Source organism: Panthera leo, chromosome A2 (genome assembly GCF_018350215.1).
Source record: "Panthera leo isolate Ple1 chromosome A2, P.leo_Ple1_pat1.1, whole genome shotgun sequence".
NCBI classification, from domain to species: Eukaryota; Metazoa; Chordata; class Mammalia; order Carnivora; family Felidae; genus Panthera; species Panthera leo.
Genome location: NC_056680.1, coordinates 53,126,323 through 53,151,289, shown reverse-complemented (window position 1 = coordinate 53,151,289; position 24,967 = coordinate 53,126,323). Strand labels below are relative to the sequence as shown.

General features: G+C 40.2%; 1 protein-coding gene across 1 annotated transcript in view; it reads right to left on the bottom strand.

Moving 5' to 3' along the window:
• The window catches only part of SYN2 (synapsin II), a 199,043-nt gene that overhangs the window by 44,727 nt on the left and 129,349 nt on the right, over positions 1 to 24,967 (bottom strand). The window contains exons 2-4 of the mRNA XM_042911021.1: positions 6,108 to 6,165; positions 4,716 to 4,807; positions 2,133 to 2,289 (exon numbers count right to left, since the gene is read on the bottom strand). Coding sequence (XP_042766955.1) covers positions 2,133 to 2,289; positions 4,716 to 4,807; positions 6,108 to 6,165 — 307 coding nt within the window. The remainder of the gene's footprint in view (positions 1 to 2,132; positions 2,290 to 4,715; positions 4,808 to 6,107; positions 6,166 to 24,967) is intronic.

Sequence of the window (24,967 nt, the reverse complement as noted above, 5' to 3'; positions counted from 1 at the left end):
AGAGTCCTGGAACAGCAAGACTAAAATGGCAGCCAGTTCCCAGGCACTAGTTAGATCCCTGGGAGCTCACTCCACCCTCCTCCACTTTATCTCTGGCAGCCCCTGTCTGCTCAAGGTACTGGGTTTGGCATCTAACCCCTGCCTCCTTGGAAACTTAGATGAAGTCACAAGCACACAGTTACGAATTAAACAAATGTAATATCTGATAAGGGTTATTTCCTCTATGCATAGACAATGGATTTAGGTGCTGGGGGTGATGTTGGCAATGAATAGGAAGATAATGTTCATTTTACCACTTCTTCAGAGAATTGGGAAAGATTTTTTGGAAGAAATGAGATTTCAAGATAAGTCTGAATTTAGTAAGTTATCCTTAGCACTTCTGGAAATAAATGCTTTAATTCAACTCTCGTGCTTCTGTCTCTAAAAAACTTAGAGTGATAGGATTTTTAGATAAAATTGCAGCAATATGGGATGGTGGCATTCTGGCTTCTTCTGGAATGCTACCTTCATTGATAGGGCTACTTCTGTTTCCAAAATCCCAGTGTGCCTGCCTTGACCAAGCAGGTCTCTTGACCATAGCAGATATGGTCAGAGACATGGTGATGCAAGGTAGAGCCTTGACAATCCAACTGAAGCCTCACACTGAAAGCAGCCTGAGTTCCCAACGCAATAAAGAAATACAGAAAATATGAACCAAAGTCATCATTTCAGAGGGACCTTCCCTTCACAGTCACCAAATTTGTTCACTCCCATTAACAGGCAGAGAACAATATATAAAATGCCATTAGTGTGGCAGCTGCCTAATGAAAATGAAGGGAGAACTTGGTGTCTGGCCAGGGAGCCTTGCAGTTCTCATGTGATGCCAAAGGCAATGTGCTGGGATTATGAATGGGTGAGAATGTGAACCCTCACCAGATCCCAGATCCCAGGAGGGGCAAAGCCCTAGGCACAGGCTCCCTGATCCTCCCACCCTGCCCTCTGGCATAGTTTTGGAACATAAAGCAGAGGACTAGTTTCTTAAAGGGATCCCAAATACTAGGGGACAGTAACAACCAGGCTGACAAACTGGTGACAGTCACTGCTATTATTCCTACTTTACAGACAAAGAAACCAGGCACAGAGAGGTTTAGTTAGAAGAAAAAAACTAATAATAGCAAAATCACCCTGTGTGGCCAGGAGGGAGCCAAATTCTAACAGGTATTGGAAAGGTAGGGAAGGAAAGGATTAGGGCTTATTTGCAGTAGGGAAGGTTGTGTGACTGAGGAGAAAAGGGAGGTCCCCAGAGAAGAAACTTGAAGGCCTCAAATATGATCTTCTGTGATTAGCAACATATTCAAATCATATAATTCTTTTAGCCTGCTTCTGCAAAACTCTGGGATTCTTAGGTATCTCAGTCCAAAGAGAAAGGCTGAATGACTGGTGACCAGGAACCCAACCTGCCCTCCTCAACCACAGCAACTCCCGGATCTTCTGACTCCTCATTCATTGGTCTTTCTCTTACATTGTCAGGTCTCCTGGGTTTGTAAGAGAACAGGAAATATTGTGAATTCAGGTGTGAGGAAGAGATCAAGAGCAGAGGTGATGGCTCCACCTGGTTAAAAAACACCCCCTCCAGCTCCCTGGGTGGTGGAGAGGCTTGGGGTCGGAGAACTTCACAGTGTGTGCAGCTTGCACCCTTGGAAAGTCAGTGTGTGATAGCTGAAATGATTTTTGAAAAACAAGAGGAAGAGGATGTGATTAGGGGCAGGTGTTTCCTTCTAAGAGGGCAGGCTGGAGCAGCAGTTATAGGAGCTGGGTCCCCACAGCCTCAGGCCTTTCTAATAGCCCTTCAGAGCCAAGAAACAGGTATTTTTATTGTTGCATCTTATGGCTGAGGGCACAGCCTACCGACTCGTAAAGATTTCTTTATAGAAGCTTTGTGTGGCTTTGTTGTGAGACCAAAGGTCCACTCTGCAGCAAAGGCAGCCCAGCCCATGATGATAATGTTTTATTGTGAGAGCCTACCCTACCCCTTGTCCCATTTGAAGCTCCTCCCATATCCTCACAGCTTTGCCTAATGCTCCTTGATTATCAGTGGTCCCCCCTGGGGGACTGGGAGCTACAGGATCTGGGGAGAAGGGGATCTCACTCACCACCCATGGCTTGTCACAGAAGTTGTAAATGGATTCCAGTGAGTTGATGCTGGGGAGGCCTGCATACTGCATGCCAATAATCAGGTGGCGGAAGTCCTCATTCTCTGCCATGCCAAATGCATGCTGCCGGATAAGCACAAAGTCTGGCCGGAAGGACCTGGTAAAAATGTAGAGGCAAGTTTCCCATCAACCAGCATCTCAGGTCACACATCATCTCGTCTCCTATTTCCAAAGCCCTAGATAGAAAAGGGATATTCAGGGCCACCTGCTGTAAGCCCCTCATTTTATTATTATTATTCTTTCATGTACTAGGAAGTGAGGTATTATGGTACTTCTCAGAGGAAATTTAAGGAACAGATGTATGAAGTTCCCTTATTCCTCTGGATTAAGCATTGTCTTTTTCTAAGGTACAAATTCCTCAGGAGGGAAGAAGTACTTTCAGACCCATACACCTTAAATGAACAAGAATATGGGGAAATGCGAGAGCAGAAGTTCCTTGTGGCTTCAGAGTTCGTGCTCCAAGAGGATCCCAGAAGACTCTAAGGACAACATATGTGGCTGACTTCACAACCCTGCCACGGAGATCCCTGATCTCAGTGCCCTCTTCCAACTGCTTAAAGCTGATCAGGCCCCCAGGAGAGTAAGGGTTCAGGCTGACTGAGAACAGATGCCAAGCTTCCCGATGTTATCCTTCCAAAGCGTATGCTAGAGAGGGGTGCAAACATTTCTCGAAGAACTGAGGTTGAGCAATGGCTACAGGAAGCACTGGGAGTACAGAATGTTCCCATGCATGGGAAGGCTTCCTGTGTTTCCCCTCTAGCCAGCAAAGCTCCTTGCCTCAGCTGCTCCATCTTCATGCCCTGACTCCAGAGGAACCCCATCTTTCCAGAGAGTCAGTTCTGTGGCAGCATCCACCCTCAAGGCTCTAGAGCTTGCCAGTTTCATACCGTATGCAGTGACCTACCTGGTTCTCTGCCCAGGCCACCCATCCAACCCCGATCTGCAGCTCCAGTACCACCTGGCCTCAAAGACCAGTCTTTTTAATGTGGGGTTGGAAGAAGCCCTCCTCAGTCACGCAAGGGACTTAGCATCAAGTCAGTATGGCATGTGCTAGAGCTGTTCTGACTTCCTTGTGCCCAAGTTCTGGGAAACTGGCTCCAGTCTATACGCCTGAGATCAAAACTTACATATCAGTTATAGGAACTGAGCTGCAGACTTCCTACACAGGCCAGCTCTCAAGTTCCTACACTCGTACCTGGAAGGGCCTGCCTTATTCTTGCCAGATTCCTCCTGACACCCACTATGGACTTTTCTGTCACCACCTGCTTCTGTGCATGCATCCCTATGACTCATTCTACCTGCAGCTGGAGGAGCCCATCGTTTTCTTGAGCTCACTCCCTACCTGAACGGACATCTCTTTTACTGTCCTCCTCAGTCTCCAGGATGGAGGAGTTTACATTTCCCTGTTGTTAAGTTCCTGACACCTGAGTTTTGCCTTCCTTGTCACTGAGCCAGTTCCTGTTGGACACTGGAGACCTCAGTGTCAGGATGCTGCAGACGGAGGTAGGGAAGAGGATAAAGTGAAGATTCTTCCTGGAGCAAGATTCTGAAGTCTAAAAACCTGATGCCATGCTGGACCCCTCGGAAGAATGACACTGTGGGAACCATTTTTCCCAATCTGGAATTCTTATTACCTCCCCTAACAGAATTGTTGTAATAGATTTGATCACATCTATAAGTGATATGATCCAACACACCACCTGGCATGTGAGTGTCCTGTTAACTGCAAATTTTCTTCCATCCACAATGTCCCTTCCAACCTAGACCTTCCTATCAGACTTATGAATTCCCAGGACTAAGGAATATAGAAAGAATACAGGGATGGGGGTTGAAAGAATACAGGGCTAGGGGTTAAGAGAATAGGGGCGCCTGGGTGGGTCAGTCGGTTGAGCGTCCGACTTCGGCTCAGGTCACGATCTCGCGGTTCGTGAGTTCAAGCCCCGCGTCAGGCTCTGGGCTGATGGCTCAGAGCCTGGAGCCTGCTTCCGATTCTGTGTCTCCCTCTCTCTCTGCCCCTCCCCCATTCATGCTCTGTCTCTCTCTGTCTCAAAAAAAAACATTAAAAAAAAAAAATAAAAAAAAAAAAAGAGAATAGAGAAACACAAGGTTCTGCCAGCAACTCACTGAGTAAATTGAAGAAAATCAATGCAAAATAGAAGGCTGAACTAGATCAGAGGTTTTCAAACCTTTTTTTTAAGCGAAGGAATCCTATTTTCCAGGGAAAATATAAAAGCACAAAATCACACTGGTGGAAGGGGTGCTGGGGTCTAGAACTCCCCTAATAGGACTCTAGTTATGTCTAAATGAGTCCTGAGTCCTTTCTCTACCAATGGACTAAGAGCTCTGCCTTAGTTTTCTCCGCCTTCCTCTACTACTTGTACATAGCACACATCATTAACTTCTGCACAATATACACAGCACTGCCTTCTCAATCCAACACTTGACTTTGAAACCACCTCTGCAAACCAGAGACAATAACTCCGAAGACAGTGACAGTGACCCTGGGGACAGAAAGGAGCTTACCGGACAACCTTTGTGCCATTCCGGAGCACCTGCATATCCACAGCATACGTCCCATCTGCATGGGCCACCAGGTTGAGCTCTGAAAATTCCGCCTGGAAAATAACAGTAGGGGATTAAGAGGGTACATTACATGTTACATGTTTTGGGTTTTTTTAACTATAGTTAAAATTGTAAAAAAAAATAAAAATAAAAATAAATAAATAAATAAAAATAACGGTAGGGACATAAGATCACAATCCTTTGCCAAGTTCTCCCCAGAGCAGCAGCAGCTTTCCCCCTAAACATTTATTCAGTTTTCAAATATTTTCACAAACTGATCTCATCCAGCTCTCATAGCAACTCTGTGAGGTAAGAAGGACAGAGAGAATTCTCCCTATTTACCAAAGAAGCAGTTAAGTGACTTTTCTGGAAAATAAAACTTAGTGTTGGCAGAGACTGAAGCAAAGTTCAGGTGTTCTGACTCCCCTGTGCTGACTTTCTACAGAGCAGGAACACAAACTGAGGCAACGTGCCCTCTGTCAGTTTCAACATAAAAACACCAGGTTTTAGTTTAGACAACAGGGTTTTACTTCTGCTCTGCCCCCATTTAGCTCCATAAGACTTTAAGCAAGTCACTTCACTTCTCGGGGTGGGAGGCGGGGAGGGTTTCTTTCATCTATAAAATGGGAATAATTTTTAATCAACCCTGCCTATCTAACAAGTTGTTTTAAGAACTGAATGCAACAATGCATAGGAGAGTACTCTGTAAATCACAGCACTCTGTGTAAGGAATGACAAGTAACTTCTATTATTACATAGAAAATACATGCATTGTTTCAACTGGACACTGCTTCTCCACCCAAATGGACTTAATTATCTCTATCTATTACAATGCAAAGGGTAGAGGAAGATTAAAAAAAAGGGGGGGGGGTGATTTCAGGACTTTACTACATTACAAACAAGGTGTTCTTTTGAAATTCTCTCTGCAGTGTAGTCTCACACCCAGAATAGGCACCACTGGAGGCTGCACAACTGAATGCCAGATATGTGCCAACCCAGGAAAATCATGCAACCAACAATACGGAGGTATGGCCAGTGTCCCAGGAAAACATTCCCCTAAGGTTTTCCTCAGCCTGAGAACTGTGTACTGCAAGAAGTCCCTAAGAGCCACACTCCTCGCTTCTTTACAGACACCAGCACCATGAAAAAAAGTCAGGAAGTTGAAATGCAGCCTTCATAACCATATCTCATAGGCAGAAAATCCCCAGGGAGAGGGGTGAGGGAAGGAGATGGAGAGCCTAGAATCCAGTGACAGACACTGAACTCTACTCTGAAGAACTAGATGGTTCACTGTGGGATGTCAAGAAAGAATAATGATGATGCAGATGTAACTCTGGGCTTCAGGGTGATTACCTGTTCCACTTTGATATCATAATCTCCAAGGACTTTTTTGCCCCGGAAGCACTTGGCCCTGGAAAAAGGGAAAAAAAAACCCCACACAAATTAGTATCATAGAAGTGTTTGAGATCAGGAATTCACGATCATAAAGAAGAGGACCATAGTAGAGAGAACCCCAGAATGAGAGGGTTGGACCCTATAACTCAGCTACTGGATCATCATGAGACAGCCTCAAGCAAACAAACAACTTCCTCTCCTTTATGCTCAGCTTGCCTACACATAAAATAATCCAAAGCACTTTTTCACTCCTAGATTTTGCAATTTTTATGATAACATCCTTGGTCTTTGGGCTACAAAAGAAGTCTAGAAGTAGGGATTCCCCTAATGTTATTCCTTGTAAAGAGCAGGTCAGTCTTACACATATACTTTGCTTATCTTCCTCTATCCCACAAGTCACTCTGATTTTCTACTTGGGCTCTGCCCTTGGAGTTTTTAAAGAAACTGTTATCATTTTACCCCTTCATACCCATACTTCCAAAAAAGGATTTGAGGCAATTAATAATTTAAAAGGCAAATATAACCAACAAAATAAGGATTAAAGGACAATCAATGAATGACAGAGTTAATTATACCAGAAAATAAATTTTAAAAGGGAAGAGGCCGAGGAATGCTGCTATAATTGAACACAAAACCTATCTTGTATTTCTGAATTTCAGTCAAGAAAATTAGTCAGGCTGAGTTATATAGTAATTATTATCTTCCTATCTTGTCATGGATCTAGAGGAACGTCATATTAATGCATCAGTGTCTTCAGAGCCCCTCATAAGTGGACTGTGTTTATGTTTATATTTCTATCCATTCCTACCTTGCTCTTAACTCCCCATCCTCACCCCCATAAGATTTTCTTATCTGTCCATTTAGGCTACTTCTCCATATGGGAAAAGGGCCTTTCCACACTATACCTGTTAGCTGGGTTGGTCCCACTTTCCCAGTGCTTGAAATTTCAAATTAGCATATTTCACTGGTGGGTTTCTAGGAGTCCCTCTCCAAAATAAAGGGAGACATCATGTTCCAGGAATTGGACATCATGTTCCAGGAATTGTATGTACGTTGCTTTCAAGAAGATCTCTCTTAATCCTCATAACAACTTATGAGACAGAAAGGTATTCATTTCTGAGAGGAGGAAACCAAGACTCAGAGGAGGAAAATGGCATATTCAAGGTCACATGGCAAGTTAGTGACAGAGCCAGTCAGTATTCACACCCACGTGTGGGTTCAGTGCCCTTGGGACTATATAGTACTGTCTCCCTCTGCTGATTCATTCTCTCCATCTTCACTCCCACCATTACAAAAACTGACTCGTCATTTGTGCTACATTGCATGTTTTTTCCCTATTTTCCTTCTTCTGCTCAAAAGGACTTGATGTTGTGAGCACTATTTCCACTACAAATACTTCCTACCCTGGTTCCTGTGAACTACCCAGGACAAGGCCAAGATATTTCCTTTCCTCTCTGGATTCTGGAACAGTCCGTTCTAGGAAGTTATCATTTGTCCTAAGTCCCTGGCCACCCTTAAATTGCTCCCCAGAGGTACTCAGCCATCCTGGAGCTGGATCACTGAAGCCTATCCCCCCAACCTTTGTTCCAATACCTTAGTGAGCTTCATCAGCTTGCTTACAGAACCCTGTTCAACATCCATAGGTCTGTAAGCCCCTCCAGCAAGGGGCCTGTACCCTATCCTGTCTCCTTGGCTACAGTTCCATCTTATTTATGAATTTAAATGATAGTCTATAGTGGCACTATCACTGCTCTGTAGATTTTGGACTCTGGAGATCTTTTCCATGACTATAAAAAGGAGAAATGGAGTAAATGACCCTAGAGGTTCCTTTCTTGTGTTGATGAGGTATGTCTACCTTGTTATCAGCAATGCTTTTCTGATGCTTCCTTCTATCTTCCTGTCTCAAAATAGCTCTTGTTCTGTGAGGTAAGTCTCAGAGCCATTAACAATAACCTCTCATTCAGTATGATACCTTGCATTTTCAAAGCACATTCCTTGCCTTATTTGTCCCTTACAACTTGGTGAGGCAGCCAGGGCAGATAGTGCTGTCCATCTGACTGATGGGGAAATTGAAACCCAGAGCAGTTAAATAATATGCCCAAACCACAGAAAAGTTCATAGGGGTTAAGCCTAGAACTAAGAGTTTACATCTAGGTGCTTACGTGTCACCAAGTATTTTAATTCACTTGCACTTGCTTATTTTGTAAGTTTTAAACACTGATACTGAAGTATATTTATAGATTCTGGCTGGGTTTAGCTGCCACTTCCTGCACCTGCCCAGTGACCAAGTCAGCTAACGATACTGTTTTCATGCCTTCTCCCCAGCCCCACCTCTCCAATGATCTTAATGCTTTTTCCTTAAGGTAATTTGTCCTGTTGAAAATCTTGGTCTGTGTTTCCTGGCTCTGGGTCACTGACCTCTCTTGGCTGAGCCAATCTTATAAAAAAGAAGCTGAGATAGCAAGTGGATGGGGCAGAGACGTTTTCTGGAGAATGAGCACATTCTCCCAGCTCTGGCCCTTGGAAACTTTGGTTCTAGATATTTTTATGAAGAATCTTGCTTGTAACTTACAAGCAAGTGACAGAAGTGACAGAAGTACCTGCTGATATTAAGAGAGCACTGTTAGGAGGCAGTGTGTTAGAATCCAGAGAAGCTGTGAATCACAATGCTCTGAAATCCTAGCCTTAACCTTTCCTGGCTCTGTGACCTTAGGCAAGTGGCTTAAATTAAACAACAACAAAAAAGGTATGTCATGTGGTGAAATCAACCAAAATCTACCTTCAAAAGCACATAAAAGAATAAGATAAAAAATAAGTTTCTCCTTTCCCATTCCGTTTTCATCACACATAATCCTCATTACCAGTTGCAAGCATATCCTTCCAGTGTGGGGAAAATGTGTGTATGTTATCTGCATACATATATGCTTCATATATACATATAGTATCATGCTACATAAACTCTTCTTTTTTGAATCTTGATTTTTATTGCACTTGATAAAACATCTTAGTGATATGCTTTCAGCACATACTGATGGACCTCTTTCTAATAGTTGCAAGAAATTCTATTTGAAAGTCATACAGTAATTTCACCAATATATATTGGTGAGTGTTTAGATTTCCAGTTTGGGGGTTATTTTTGACATTATAAACAGTGCTATAATGGCTAACATTTAAGAATATATCCATAGAGGGGCACCTGGGTGGCTCAGCTGGTTAAGCATTTGCCTCTTGATTTTGGCTCAGGTCATGATCTCATGGGTTCCTGAGATTGAGCTCTGCCTCAGGCTCTGTGCTGACAGTGCAGAGCCTGCTTGGAATTCTTTCTCTCCCCTTCCCTTGCTCTGTCTCAAAATAAATAAATAAACATTAAAAAAAAAAAAGAGAGAGAATCTATCCATAGGATAAAGAACTTATTTTTCCTAGCTGTACTGAGGTAGAATTGACAAATAAAATTGTATACATTTAGTGTATATCATGATTTAATATACCCATACTTTGTGAATTGGGATTACCACATTACATGTCTATCACCTCACACAGTTACCATTTTGTGTGTGTGGTGAGGACACTTAAGATTTAATCTCTTAGAAAACTTCAAGTACACTGTACAATTTTATTAACTATAGTCACCATGTTGTACATTAGAAGGATAAACAATTTATTGCAGAACTGCTGGTGCAAGGAACATACAGAGTTACAGTTTTTACTGACATTGTCACACTGCCCTCCCCACCCTCCCCTGATACCCCCAAGAAAAATACACCACTCTCCTCAGTGTTTGAAAGTTTGGGAAAGTTACTTCACCTCCCTTAGTTCCCTTCCTCCCTCCCTAACCCCATAGTCTCTTGCATAAACAGGGCACAGAGAAGGACTTTCTGACTGGCAATCTTGTCAAATCAACCCAAATTCACCTCCTTGTTCTCAACCCTAAACAGAACCCAAGATGTACATCCTTGAAGCACAGACTAAAAATATCTATGGTGCCTGTGTTGTCAATTTCCCCCTATTGTACATTTTCTTAACAAGCCTAGCAGCTGAGGATCTATGTGAGTTTAATGGCTTGCAGCTTCCTTGATGGGCCAGGCAATGAACCATCTTCCCTTATTGCTAAAATGAGTAGAGCCTTCTAGATTTAACTCTTCTTACTCAAGGCAATGAACACATTCACCAATCTCACCAATTCCTATTCAACTAGGGCTTATGAGGCTGAGGAACACAATTTCAAAACACTTCTCTGCTAAGGCCGCCTCAAAACTTGTTGGCCCAACCTAGGCAAGCCCAACTTAAATTCTCCCTGTTTTATGCATGGGATAATGGAGAAAGGTCTCTAAATAGAATGGAGAAAGGTCTAGAAATAGAAGCCAGTTTTGTTGGGTTCAGGCCTAGTTCTACCCCTTTTCAGGAGTCTGACTTGACAATAGTTGCCTCTCTGAGCCTTAGTTTCCTCATGTATAAAACAGGGCTGATAATAACTGTAATACTCATAGCAAGCATACACTGTGTGCTAGCCACTATTCTAAGTATTTTATTTTATATATTTTACCTCATTTATTAATACCTTACTCACAGGTCATTGTGAAGACTTAATAAAGCCAGATGAGAATAATGGACATGAAAGTGTTTTGGAAACTCTGAAATGCTATGTAAATACAAACTACTATTAGCAAAATGCAACAAATATTTATGTACCAGGTATTACTGCTGTTTTATTATTACCACAGCCAACATGGCCTCTTCCTCCTCTGAACTTTCATCCCATTTATTGTCTGCTTATGATATTTGGCTCACAGCATCATCATCTGATACCACCTTTCAAACTCAGTTGTCTAATAATCTGGAATACCCCTCTCCCACCCTGAGCCTCAGACAACTGGATTATGTAATAATGCTTGGTGCAAGGACCACCCACAAGTGAGCCCTGGATTTTCCAGAACATTTTGGATTTTTAATAATGATTATGTGCTGTTGTCTGCTTATATGCTCTGAGCTAAGGCCTGTACAAACATAATCATTGTGTCCATAAATTTCTAACTCCTTCACTGAGCTATGTACTTACCTAGGTTCATAATCAGGGCTTGCTTATTAACTGGAGTTAATGGTATGTTAATGTTAGGAGTGATGGTTTTGGCCAGACAAATGGAGAAAACCAGAAGGGGCCACCTTCAGGATTGACTGAACAGAGCCTGTCACTGCAGGCCCAAGTTCCTCCTTTCTTCCTGCATTGTGCATCTGAGGGCACGTGCGCATCTATTCTTTCTTCCCCACATGAAAATCTGTTCTAAATCTCCAACCACACTGGAACTAAAGGGCCTAAAAACAGCCTTAAGTGTAAATCTTCCCTAGGTGCCTGAGGTTTATATAGGGATCAAAACCCCAATCTAGAATATGAAAGCACTAACAAGCATTCTTAGAGCTCTGGAACCAGTCTAGCACTTAGTAAATACCTGGCACTGGTGTGGACACTTATCTTTAACAAGGTGCTTAGTTTCTGGCACTCACTGTCTCACTGGCCTTGTTCTTTCAGCCAAGCATCTCTAGGCATGAAGAAGTTAGAAAGTAAACTGGAAATATTAGAGGATTCCTATTTCCCACCCTACACTCAAAGGGTAGAATTAGGCCTGCTAGTCTTGCAGAGGGTTTATGAGGTCCTGCCGCCACCCACTGGCAAGATGTGTACTGCCACCAACCCCACTAGCCCAGGAATATCCCTCCAGGTGCTCATTTGCTGCCTTGACAAACCATGCCTGAAAATTCACTTTCTTCTGGAAAGTGTGTGTCCATATACCCCAAGCTACATATCTGGCTTTTTGCAATCTCTAGAAGGAAAGGCTACAATTTGTCAATAAATTCAACAACAATTTATTGAGTACCCAATAGTAGGTGCTGGAACTGTAAAAATGCATCAGCAGTTGCCAAGTAGAGAAAGCACAGTCTAGAAAAGGAGAATGATGTCCATTACCAATACAGGCAATTGCTAAGTTCTTTTTCAACTCTTAAGATTTATAACCAGTATTCACATTCCCACCTTTCAATCTTTCTTTAAAAAATACTTGAAGTGCACAACTAAAACAACAGAAGTTTCATATAACTCAGAAACATGTACAGTGAAAAAAAAGTTCCCTCTACCTTTACGAAGCTTACAGATTAGTGGAGAACAGAAGCATAAATAAAAGGTATAAATATAAATTTAGGATATAAGCTATAGCAGAAGTACAAACAAGGCATGTTAGGAACTCAAAGGAGGGAATTCTCTTTGCCTGGAGAAGTCTAGGAGGTCTCTAGAAAAGGAATCTTAAAGTCTTAAAGAATGAGTAGGAATTTGCCACATAAGAAGAAGGAAGCAGAATTGAATGGCTGAGTATAAAGGCACAGAAGCTACGTAAGCACAGAACACTGCGGTGGACCCCCTGACTGCAGGGAAGGACACTGTAAGCTGAGCAGTGAGAGCTGCAGGTACAGAGAAAGGGAAGCATCTAACCGGCAAAGGGTTCAGATGTCAGGCTGAATAGTTGGGACTTAATGGCTAGTTTACAAGTTTTTAAAACTTTTTATTGTGAAAAAACTACCCTCATCAGTTATCAATATTTTGCCCATCATTTTCAACTATCACCCTCACTGTTGAGACTATTGTTTGAGTGTTTTAAAACAAATCCAAAATTTCATACCATTTCTTCTATAACACTTTAAATACTGTCTCTGGCAATGATGCATTTTTTATTGTAGCAAAATATACATAACAAAATTTGCCATTTAAACATTTTTAAGTCTAAAATTCAGTGGTGTTAAATACATTCACAACGTGCAGTCATCATCACTATTTCCAAAATTTTTCGCCACTCCAAATAGAAACTGGAGCCATGAAACAATAACTGCCCATATCCCATCCCCATCTCATCCCTGATAATCTACTTTCTGTCTATGAGTTTGGCTATCCTGGGTAATGACTTTTTAACACTTAATTTAGTATTAATAATTAATAATTTTTAACATCTTTACTGTTAAAATAAATTTTAACATCTTTAAAATTTTCCCAATTGTCTCCAAAAATACTGTCAAAGAGGGGTGCCTGGGTGGCCCAGTCAGTTAAGCATTCAACTTCAACTCAGGTCATGATCTTGTAGTTCGTGAGTTCAAGCCCCGCATTGCGCTCTGTGCTGACAGCTCAGAGCCAGGAGCCTACTTCGGATTCTGTGTCTCCCTCTCTCTGCCCCTCTCCTGCTTGTGCTCTGTTTCTTTCTCTCCCTCAAAAATAAATAAACATTAGAAAAATTTAAAAATACTGTCAAAGATGTTAAGCAGGGAGGTGACGTGATCAGTTGTGCCTAAGATCTGAGAAACCACTTATCTGGAATGTGGGAGAGACTGGAGGGAACAAACCAGGGCTTGAGATCATCTGGGAAGCTGGTGCAGTAAGTAGATTTCAGGACTTGCTATCTTACCAGTACACAACCAAACCGATAGCTACTGCACAGCATTCATCTGGCAACTCAATTGATAACTTAATTGATTAGGCCTAGAAACCTAGCACCTGCCTGGAAAATGACAGTTATTTAAGAAGATATTTAAGAAGATATTAGCTAAGAGGATTTAATGAAATGATAGAAAGTGGTATATGATTCCTACTAAAGATGTTCTGGAACAGAGACATAAATCAGACCTAAAATAGTCAGGGTCTTAATATTGGTAAAGGGTTCTTAACTCAAATTTGGACTTGTTTTCTAATTCACAAACCATAAAACCCAGTATGTGGAGAAATGTCTGTTACAGATAATTGGTTTAGGAATGAGAAGCAAACAACAGGAATGAGTGAACACTTTTCCGGATAAAAAGTTCTGTGGCTAGTCCTTGATGTTATTAATTCAGTGATTAAATTGTTCTATCAAATGCTCTGCAACAAGGCACTTCTTACATAGAAAGCAAGTTGCATGGTGTCTTAGTTAACATTCATATAAATGATCTGGAAGAGAGTACAAGGGGAAATTGCCAAGTTGCAGATGGCATTCAGCTCTTCCAGGGATTAAAATGCCAAGCTGATTAGGGATAAACTGAAAGAAGATGTGGACGTGGGCAGAAAAGTGGCAGAGGAGTTTTAATGTGACTAAGTGTAAGAAAACACATTCAGGGGAAATGATCTTATCACAGGATCATGAGTGTTCAACTACAATCCAGTAAAGGAACCTGAAATGACAGGGGAGGAAAAAAAAAAGACATCAGTCCTGTACAATGTCACAGACAAAACACAAAAAGATCAAGAGTGAAAGATTTTAAAATGTTGGGTATCATCAGAAAGTTTGCTGGAAACCCAATACAAAGAGTTTCTTACAGGGGCTCCTGGGTGGCTCAGTCAGTTGAGCATCGGACTTCGGCTCAGGTTATGATCTCACAGTCCGTGAGTTTGAGCCCCATGTCAGGCTCTGTGCTGATAGCTCGGACCCTGGAGCCTGCTTCGGATTCCGTGTCTCTCTCTCTGCCCCTCCCCCGCTCATGCTCTGTCTGTTTCTGTCTCTCTCTCTTTCAAAAATGAATAAACATTTAAAAAAATTTTTTAAAGTAATAAAGAGTTTCTTACACTCTGACCTCACCTTGTACAAACTATAGGATGTCCATATTTTTGACTCAGCATATTAGGTCCACTTGTCTAAAAACAAATAACATAATGAAAGTAGAAATGGCTCAGGGAAAAAAGAACAAAATGTAAAGGCTCTGATGTTAGGAAAGACTTCAATAAAATCTTCAGACTGTAAAGGTAAAGATCCAAAGAGGACAGAAGTAATATGAAGGAGGGAAAGAACACTGAATGACTACATACGTCATTCATCCCAGATAACCAATTAATCTCATGATACTTCATGCCTTACAGGAATGTCATCGCAATGTTACAGGTTTTATAGGAAAATGAGGCTCAGAAAAATTAAGTGACTTGCTTAAAGGTAGTAGTTAGTAGGTGGCAGAGCTGGTAAAATTAAATTTCAGGACCTCTGATGATCAAATTTAGAGACTGTTTACTTTCTCAGATGGGGACTGTGCTCTATTCATTTTTGTATTCCCAATTCCTGTCCTACTATTTGGCACATTTGCTCATTGTGAAAGAGTCCTGGGCTTGTAGGTCTCTGAGGATACCTACAGAGTCCATGTCTCTAGAATTTATATATTCCCTTAAGTTATCTGTGGGACAACTTCAATAGCCTTAGATAGCAGATGAGACCCCTTAAGAAAAACAGCAAAAACTCAAAGCTCTGAAAATGACTAATTTCTAAGTAAACACCCCAGTTTGACTTCAGTTAGGAACACTAAATCACTTTTTCTGAGCAGATTTTCTGAAGATCTCTATTTTGGGGAATAATTAAATGATGCAGTATAACAAGATAAGATTATCGAATACAGAAGAAAAAAAAAGAATCCTGTAATTCAGAACACATGATGGGAAGATTAGATGCATTTGTCTATAATTATAGTGGAGCTACAGAACAGAATGCTTTGGAGTCATGGGACAAATTCTCTTTCCATGACTGGCTTGTAAAATTAAATCAGGCTGATTTGATTTTGGAGCAAAATGGGTCAGTTATGAAGTTTGCTTTAGAGAAACATCAAGCAAATATAATTTTCAAAAGATACAGATTTATTTTATGCTAGATAAACATGGTTCCTAGCCCTGGCAAAGCCCTAGGTTTAACTCCAGTGGAGGGTCACAAATCATACCCACCATTACCATCAAAGCTGCACGTTTCCATCCATTTATAGCAGTCAAGATATAAAGGAACATTCTGTATAATCTGGCCCCATCCTTCTATTTCAAATTTATCTCCTACCATTTCCCTCCTGCAAGACAGCTACAGAGTTGTTGTGTGAATTAGAAAAAAAGCACCCTTTACTCCAGGTGGACACATTCCTGTACCCAGGTACCCTGGACTGGCAAAAAGAAGGTGGGGCTGAGTTTCATCCCTCACTAGTCTCCGCACTCAAATGCACTTGTATGGTGAAAAACCTGCACCAGCATATGTAGGAGCCCTGTCCTACCACCATTCAGACACTGAATGGTACTACTACATCAATCTACCATGCAGACGCTGTTTCCCAGCTACCTCTCATCAAACTACTGCCTCTGTGCTTTGGTCTGCTTAGAAATCACCTCTTTCTCACAATAGCCAAGATGTGGAAACAACCTAAATGTCTAGTGATGGGCAAATGGATAAAGAAAGTGTGATGTATATGTATAATGGAATATTATTCAGCCTTTAAAAAGGTAGTTCTGTCATTTGCAATGACATGGATGAACCTGGAGGACATTATGCTAAGTAAAATAAGCCAGGTACAGATAAATACTGCATAATGCCACTTACATGTAGAACATAAAATAGTCAAACTTAGAAGCAGAGAGTAGAATGGTGGTTGTCAGGGGCTGGGGAGGCAGCAATTAGATGTTGGTCAAAGATTCCAAAGTTTCAGTTAGGCAAGATGAATGAGTTTTGAGGATCTAAAGTACATCAGGTAACAATTCTGTATTGTATTCTTGAAATTTTCTGAGAGTTCTCACCACAAAATTTACTGTGTTCTTAACACATACACACACCACAAAAGGTAATCTCAAAGGATTTTTATGCATCTATTGAGATCTTATTGTTTTTCTTATTATATTTGCTGCTGTGGTGAATTACATTGATTGATATTGAAATGTTATATGAATTTTGAGTCCCTGGGATGAACCCCATTGGGTCATCATGCATAATCCTTTGCTTTCTTTTTAAAAAATGTTTATTTTTGAGAGAGAGAGCACAAGTACAAGTAGGGGAGGGGCAGAGAGAGAGGGAGCCAAAGATCTGAAGCCGGCTCTGCGCTGACAGCAGAGAGCCCGATGTGGGGCTCGAACTCTCAAACCTTAAGATCATGACCTGAGCCGAAGCTGGACGTTAACCATCCAGGTTAATTGAGCCATCCAGGTGCCCCAAAGCATGATCCTTTTTATATATCATGGGATCATCTAAAATGCTAAAGTGCTATCACTAAAATGTTATTTAGGAATTGTTGAATCTATGTTTATTGGGGATTTTGGTTTGTGAGTTTTCTTTTTTTGTGGTGTTTTTGTCTTGTTTGATGTCAGAGTAATAATGCTGGCTTCACAGAATGAGCTGGGAGTAAGAATGTTTGTGGAACTTGTATTCTCTACCATAAATGTTTAAGAGAATTCACCTGTGAAGCAATCATAGACTTTGTACTTTTCTTCCAGCTTTTGGATCCAGGAACAAGTCTTACTTTATTATACAATGTTCTTTTTGATACCTAATCAGACTCTATTAATAACATGTTACAAAGAATGACTGCATCTAAATTTGTAGGTGGAATGGGATATAAATCCTTTTCTCTTTGCTCTTATCCAAATTATTGTTAAGGCTATTGTAGCCTCAACAAAATTGGATGGAGAGTCTTATATTTTCTTTTCTGGTACAAATTTTATGAATTATCTTTGCATGTATCCTAAAACTTATTAAAGACCATTTGAAAATTAATGTTAAAAAAAAGGAAGGAAATCACCTCTTCTCATTCTTCAAGGTCCAAAACAAGTTCCTCCTCCTTTATGAAACCTTTCCTGTCCTTCCCTCTGATAGTGGTTTTCCTTTCCTTTGAAAGCTTAGTCTGAAACCCATTCCCTTGTCACTTTAGAGAGACACAGTTTAGTATAACCCACTGATTTTTCATTTATGTGTGCCTCTTCCTACTGTATCAGAGCCTTCTGAGGGTGCAGACTGTCTTATATTTCCTTCCTACTGCCTCACACACACACACCCTCACACTCACCACTGCCTTAAATAAAGCAAAACGGGGAGAGTTAATTTTATGTTTCAACTTGACAAGGCCACAGGGGTCCAGATATTTGCCTAATCATTATTCTGGTGAGGGTGTTTCTGGATGACATTAACATTTGAGTTAGAACTGAGTAAAGCAGATTGCCCTCCCCAATGTAAGTGCACCTAATCCAACTTATTGAAGGCCTGAAGAGAACAAAAAGATGGAGTAAGGAAGAATTCACTCTCTCTCTGACTGTCTTTGAGCTAGGTCTCAGTCTTCGCCTGCCTTTGGACTCAGACTGAAACTTACAACTTTCCCGGTGCTTAGGTCTTCAGACTTGGAAATATTCCATCGGCTCTCCTGGGTCTCCAGTTTGCCCACAGATCTTGGAACTTCTCAGTCTCTATAACTGTGTGAGCCAATTCTTTACAATAAATCTCCTTCTCTTTCCCTATCTATCTATCTATCTATCTATCTATCTATCTATCTATCATCCATCTAATCTATGTCTATGTCTATCTACCTACCTACCTATCTACCTCTCTCTATTGACCTACAGATAAATATATAGAGAAATAATATATATTATCTATTATCTATGTATTATTTACTTATGTTATCTATGTATAACATAGATAAAGATGTATAGATACAGATATCTATCTCCTCGGACTGCTATAGTAAAATACCATAGACTGGGTGCTTAAACAATAGACATTTATTTCTCACAGTTCTAGAGGCTGGGAAGTCTAGATCAAGGTGCCAGTCTACTCAGTAAGATCCTCTTCCTGGCTTGGAAAGACCCACCTTCTTGCTGTGTTCTCACATGGTAGAGAGAGAGAGAAAGAGCTCTCTGTTTTCTTTTTATAAAAACACTAATTCTGAATGAAATATGGCCTTTTGTAGCAACGTGGATGGAACTGGAGAGTGTGATGCTAAGTGAAATAAGCCATACAGAGAAAGACAGATACCATATGGTTTCACTCTTATGTGGATCCTGAGAAACTTAACAGAAACCCAGGGGGGAGGGGAAGGAAAGAAGAAAAAAAAAAAAAAAAGGTTAGAGTGGGAGAGAGCCAAAGCATAGGAGACTGTTAAAAACTGAGAACAAACTGAGGGTTGATGGGGGGTGGGAGGGAGGGGAGGGTGGGTGATGGGTATTGAGGAGGGCACCTTTTGGGATGAGCACTGGGTGTTGTATGGAAACCAATTTGACAATAAATTTCATATATTGAAAAAAAAACCACTAATTCTATCATGGGGGCTCCACCCTCATGACCTCATCCAGACCTAACTACCTCCCAAAGGCCCCACCTCCAAATACCATCACATTGGGAGTTAGAACTTCAACACATGAATTTGGCAGCGGGTGGATTGGTGGGTGGAGGTGGGGGGGAACAGGACACACGAACATTCAGCCCCATAACAAAATCCTTAATAAAGACCTGTTGCTTGATTCCTGACAGAGGACACCCACCCATCTGAGACTCGAGGAATGAGGAACCACAATACATAAAGTAGTATCATACAAGAATACACAGTGCTATATGTTCATCCAATGCCAAAAGCAAATAGCCATTTACATCTTTTAGTTGAGGTATATACACCCTGAATCAAAATGAAGAAAGAGTACCTTTCCCACTGGGTCACAAAGAAACAAATTATTCAAGCCAACTCAGAAATTTTGCATTTCAATCAATTGCTGAGTGGAACCAGATTAACTTGGGTTTAAGTCTCAGATCCTCAATTTACTACCTGAAATTTACTACCTTTATTTCTCTGTATCTTTATAGGATAAAGATAATACCTATTTCTAAAATTTGTGAGATTTAAATTATTTTAATGTATTCCTCAAATGAGCTAAACTTACCACCTCACCTCTCTTGGGCTTTGCACTTGCTGCAGGATATATCCTTCCCCTAGATCTTTGCACGTTCTGCTGCTTCTTACTATTTGAGTCTCAGTTTATACATTACCTTGTTATGTTTTTCCAGACTACCTGAGCTAAGGTAGTCCCCTCCCCTCCCAGTCATTCTATTATCTTCAAAGACATTATATTCATTTAAAAATTTTCTTTGACTATTATCTATCTCCCCAATCAAAATGTAAGTTCCACGATAACAGGGACCTAGCTGTCATAGTAACTGCTATATATCAATCCCATGTCAGCTCTATTATAATGTCTGGTACATATTAGGTGCCCAATAATATTTGCTGAACAAATATAAGTATGTACAGTATCCAGCACAGCACTCAGCCACACATTTTAGGTACCTCTCTTCCCCTGTCTACGTAAAAATCACTGGATTAAACAATGTGCTTGTGTGAGTCCTTTGAAATGCAGAGCATTTCAACCAAATGGATTCTTTGTTTGAATGTTGATCAGGTATTTACAATTAAAGACAGAAATATGGTCATTTACTCTAATATTTGATGAGACCATCCTCTGTCTTATTGTTCTATTCTAGGTACATGTCAGCATACTAGTTATTAAAGTGTTATAAGACTTTACTGTCATGTGAGACTTTAATAACATACTTCCTCAGCCTTCTGAGAGGGAAATTTTCGCTTAGAGGCTTTTTATTTATGAAGAAACAGAGTCCCAGAAAGGGGTAATACTTGACTAATTCAAGGTCTAACACTTAGTTAGAGGTAGACCATATTCCCTTTCCATTCCACCATGTTGCCCCTCTAGAGCAAGAAAGGCAACTCTCCCCAAATCAAGGAACGCTGTAATTGAACAGAGATCTGTAAGTGACATTATAGGATGTGGAAACGGAGGGCTTGAATTCCATTCAAGGTGCTTGTGAGATCAAGTATGATAAAGAATATAAACAGCTCTGCATTACAAAAGCATTAGATAAGTTTTATTTATTTTTATCACTTTACTGATACTTTGATTCTGTTTGTGATAATTGCATCACAGTTCACATAGCAAATTGTTGGAAGGAAATAAGAGTGCTCTCTTCATTCTGCTATCATTAGTAAAGGAGATTTGACCCTCATTTCCTGGTCCAAGAGAAAACGGTCGTTACCAGCCTACTCACCACCATGGCTCAGTAGAAACATCCTTGTACCTCAAGGCAACAATACTTTGTATTTCCAAATCCAAACCCAGGTGGCACATTCCATTCTACAATTTTCCAACTGGCACCAATTCAGGGGGAGATATTACTCACAGAATAGGCACTAACAACTGAATTTTGGCAGGGTGGGAGAATAACTGGCACTGTCCTGGAAGAGACATGCCACATGTTCCTAGATGCACCCAAGTTTAGCAAAATGGAACCACACATATTCTGAATGGAAAAATGGACCTTAGATGGTATACTCTCATTTTTTTAGGTTTTTTATTTATTTGAGAGACAGAGAGAGAGAGAGAGAGTGCATGTGTGCATGTGTGAGTGGGGGTAGGGGCAGAGAAAGAAGGGGAAAGAGAGAGAATCTCAAGCAGGCTCCACACTGTCAGCATGGAGCCCCACGTGAGGCTTGAACTCATGAACCATGAGATCATGACCTGAGCCAAAATCCAGTTGGATGCTTAACCGACTGGGCCACCAGGAGCCCTGGTTTTCTCTCATTTTCACAGGCAAAGAAACGGACACTTAAAGAGGAAAAATGGTCTTCCAAGGTCATGGAGTGGGAATCCTGTGGAAGGCAGCTTTGCTCACTACTATACCACCAGTGCTCACAAGAACCCTGTGGGAAAGCCCATCTTTTCTCAATCCAATGCTCTTCTCATTACACCAAGTTTAGTATGCAATGAATCTGGAAAGAAGTTCATGCCTTAGTATAGAAGTGCAAAGATATATGGTGGTGTTCTGGCTCTCTTCTCCTCAGTGAATTTGTCCATCATTTCAGCCATCTCTCATGATCCATTGAAATGCTCTTCACATATAACAAGCCCAAAAGACTAGTTTTAAAAATCAACCCAAACTGATTGAAAACCCAGTTCATTTTTTAGTGTTAGATATATTCCTTTGAAAAGGAGTTTGTTATTCAGTGCTATTATAAGGAAATATGTTCCATAAACCTTTAAAAACATTTTCATCATTCATTCAACAAAGATTTTTTAGATTAGGTACCTACTATTTGTCCAACAATATGCAAAGCACTGGGTAGGGGGTAGGTTAAGGAAAGACTATAGACCTCACACAGTTCCAGCACAAAGAATAAATTAGTGTTAACAGCAGTAGAGCAGATTATTTATCAGAGAGTCCAAGTACCAGAATTATATTAACTACAGTAAAATTAATAATAGCTAATATTTATTAACTACAGTAAGCACTAGTTACTATGCTGAATTTACACACCTTATTCAATTAATCCTTATGTCATATAAGGTAGACAAGATCATCTCCTAATCCAACAGATAACTAAGACACAGAGAGATTAATTAATTTGTTCAAGTCATGTAACTATTGAGTGATGGATTCAGGGTTTGTGGTCATGATTCCAGAGCAGATCTTATTAACCACTTCACACTATTTCTGAAATGTGAAATTATTCAAAAATAATTTTTAAAGAGTATTCATTTTTGAAAATCTCACAATTTACTAACATTTTTCTAAGATATTCACTTTTATGCATGCTTTAAAATTTTTTACTTTTGATTAAATAAAATTTTGTAATAATAACAATTGAGTGTAATAATTTATATTCTTATTTAAAAATGGTTTCCTAGAGGGGTGTCTGGCTGGCTCATTTGGTTGAGCATTTGACTTTGGCTCAGGTCATGATCTCATGATTCGTGGGTTTGAGCCCCACGTCAGCCTCTGGGCTGACAGTTCAGAGCCTGGAGCCTGCTTCAGATTCTGTGTCTCCCTCTCTCTGTTCCTCCTCTGCTAATGCTCTGTCTCTTTCTCTCTCTCTCTCTCTCTCTCTCTCTCTCTCAAAATAAATAAACATAATAAAAAATCTTTTTTAAAAATGATTTCCTAGCAAGTATGATTTTTGTGTTTTTTAAAAATGTTTATTTACTTATTTTGAGAAAGAGGAAGAGGGAGTGTGATAGAGGCAGAGAGAGAGGGGGAAAGAGAATCCCAAGTCATGCGCTGTCAGTGCAGAACCTGATGTGGAGCTCAATCTCATAAATGGTGAGATCATGACCTAAAATCAAGGGTTAGACACTTAACTGACTGAGCCACCCAGCGCCCCTCAAGTATGATTTCTGTAATAAAAGTATAGCTTTAAAAATAGATACTTATACAAGACAGTAAAGACAACCAACACCTTTAGATACAATTTGGTAACTTTTCTGTAATAATCAACCATTATAACCATTAATTCTCTTCATTTTTCCCAGAGCGGATTTTAAGAGAAGTATCTTTTGTTCATCAGGCTTCTACATAATTTTCCAGCTCTTAAAGATTTCAGTTTCTTTTTAGTTAAGACAGATAAACTTTAAAAATTCCTTTATTTCTTTTATCACACTTTACATGATAAAACATTTGTGCTCTGTGGGGATTTGTTGTTTGATGGACATAGAGATTCAATTTTATAAGATGAAAGGAGATTGGTTGTACAACACTGTGAATATACTTAATGCTACTGAACTAAATGTACACTTAAAAATGGTTAAGATAGTAAATTTTATGTTATGTGTATTTTATCACAATTAAAAATAAAAATTCCTTGTGCTCTTTTAAAGTCAAGATACTTAACCTTCACAGATATTGTCAATTTAGAACAGATAAGGTCTCAAACATTCTACATGGTTTTCTGTTTGTGCTACAGTACAGAAAAAGGAGTGATAAATTCTGATCACAGGGTGAAAGGAAGAAATTTTGCATAGTTTAGAAATTCACCTGAATTACATTTTCTTTATATGTAAATATGGAGATTTAATCACATGGTTTCTAAAGGCATTTTCAGGTTCTTACAGTATAGGAGTTAAGTAGTAGGATTTTCAATGTGTGATGCAGAAAGGCCATTTCAAGCAGAGACGTGGCTTAAACAAAAGTATTGCAGCATGAAAGTGTAATTCACAAAACCCTGCTAAGTGGTGGTACAGTTACAGTATAATATAGAATACACATATTTCAGAGAGGAAGTGATAGGGCAGTAGGAATAGGCTGAAAGGTAGGATGGAGCCAGTTCCTCGCTTCCTGGTTTGCCAATGACCAAGAGAGGGGCCTCTGAGGACCTGTGAATCCAATAATTTGGAATTTGGGGAATAAAGAAACAGTCACCTTCACAGTACTCTCTTGAAGGGAGATTTCTACGTAAGTGTTGTTTATTTCCCAGGTTCCAGATTCTGTACATTGGGGATTTTCCTAAGATAGAGCTGAAATCCTGAGGCCAAGAGTAGTCTTTCTCCGTGTCAAAATTTCTGCTATGTGACTATGTTCACTCGAACGGCTTAAAGACTTAATAATCTGGGGCACCTGGATGGCTCAGTCTCAGTTAAGCACCCAACTTTTGATTTCAGCTCAGGCCATGATCTCACAGTTGTGAGATCAAGCCCTACGCTGGGCGTGGAGCCTGCTTAAGATTCTCTCCCTCTGCTCCTCCCCTGCTTATCCATGCTCTCTCTCTCTCTCTCTCAAAAAAAAAAAAAAAAAAAAGATTAAAGACTTAATTATCATTCATATGTAGGAAGCTTAAAACTAGGTCATCAAATCCAACTTTTACACCAATGTAAAATCTGGTCTACAATGTTCATAACAAGGGATCATCAAAAAATTATTATTTTTCAGTAAAATTACTGTTATATTTTCAGTAATAAAAATTACTATTACTTTTTGTTTTCATTTTCAGACAGTTGATTTTTACACTGAGCCAAAATCTGCCATCTTTAAGTTTGCTATTTGGTTTTGGCTTTGCCCACATAAAACCAGTCTGTTCCTTTCTTGTACGTGTCTGCCTTTCAGGACAGTGAACGGGCCTCCTTAAGACTTCACTTCTTCAAGCTACACCACCGCTATTCTCTCAAATAGCCTCAGCCTAAAGCCTCCTCCAATTTATGTTATTAGGGCATGATGAATAGAACGTAACGAAATTCTTCTGGATTGGTCAGATCAAACCTGAGTTAA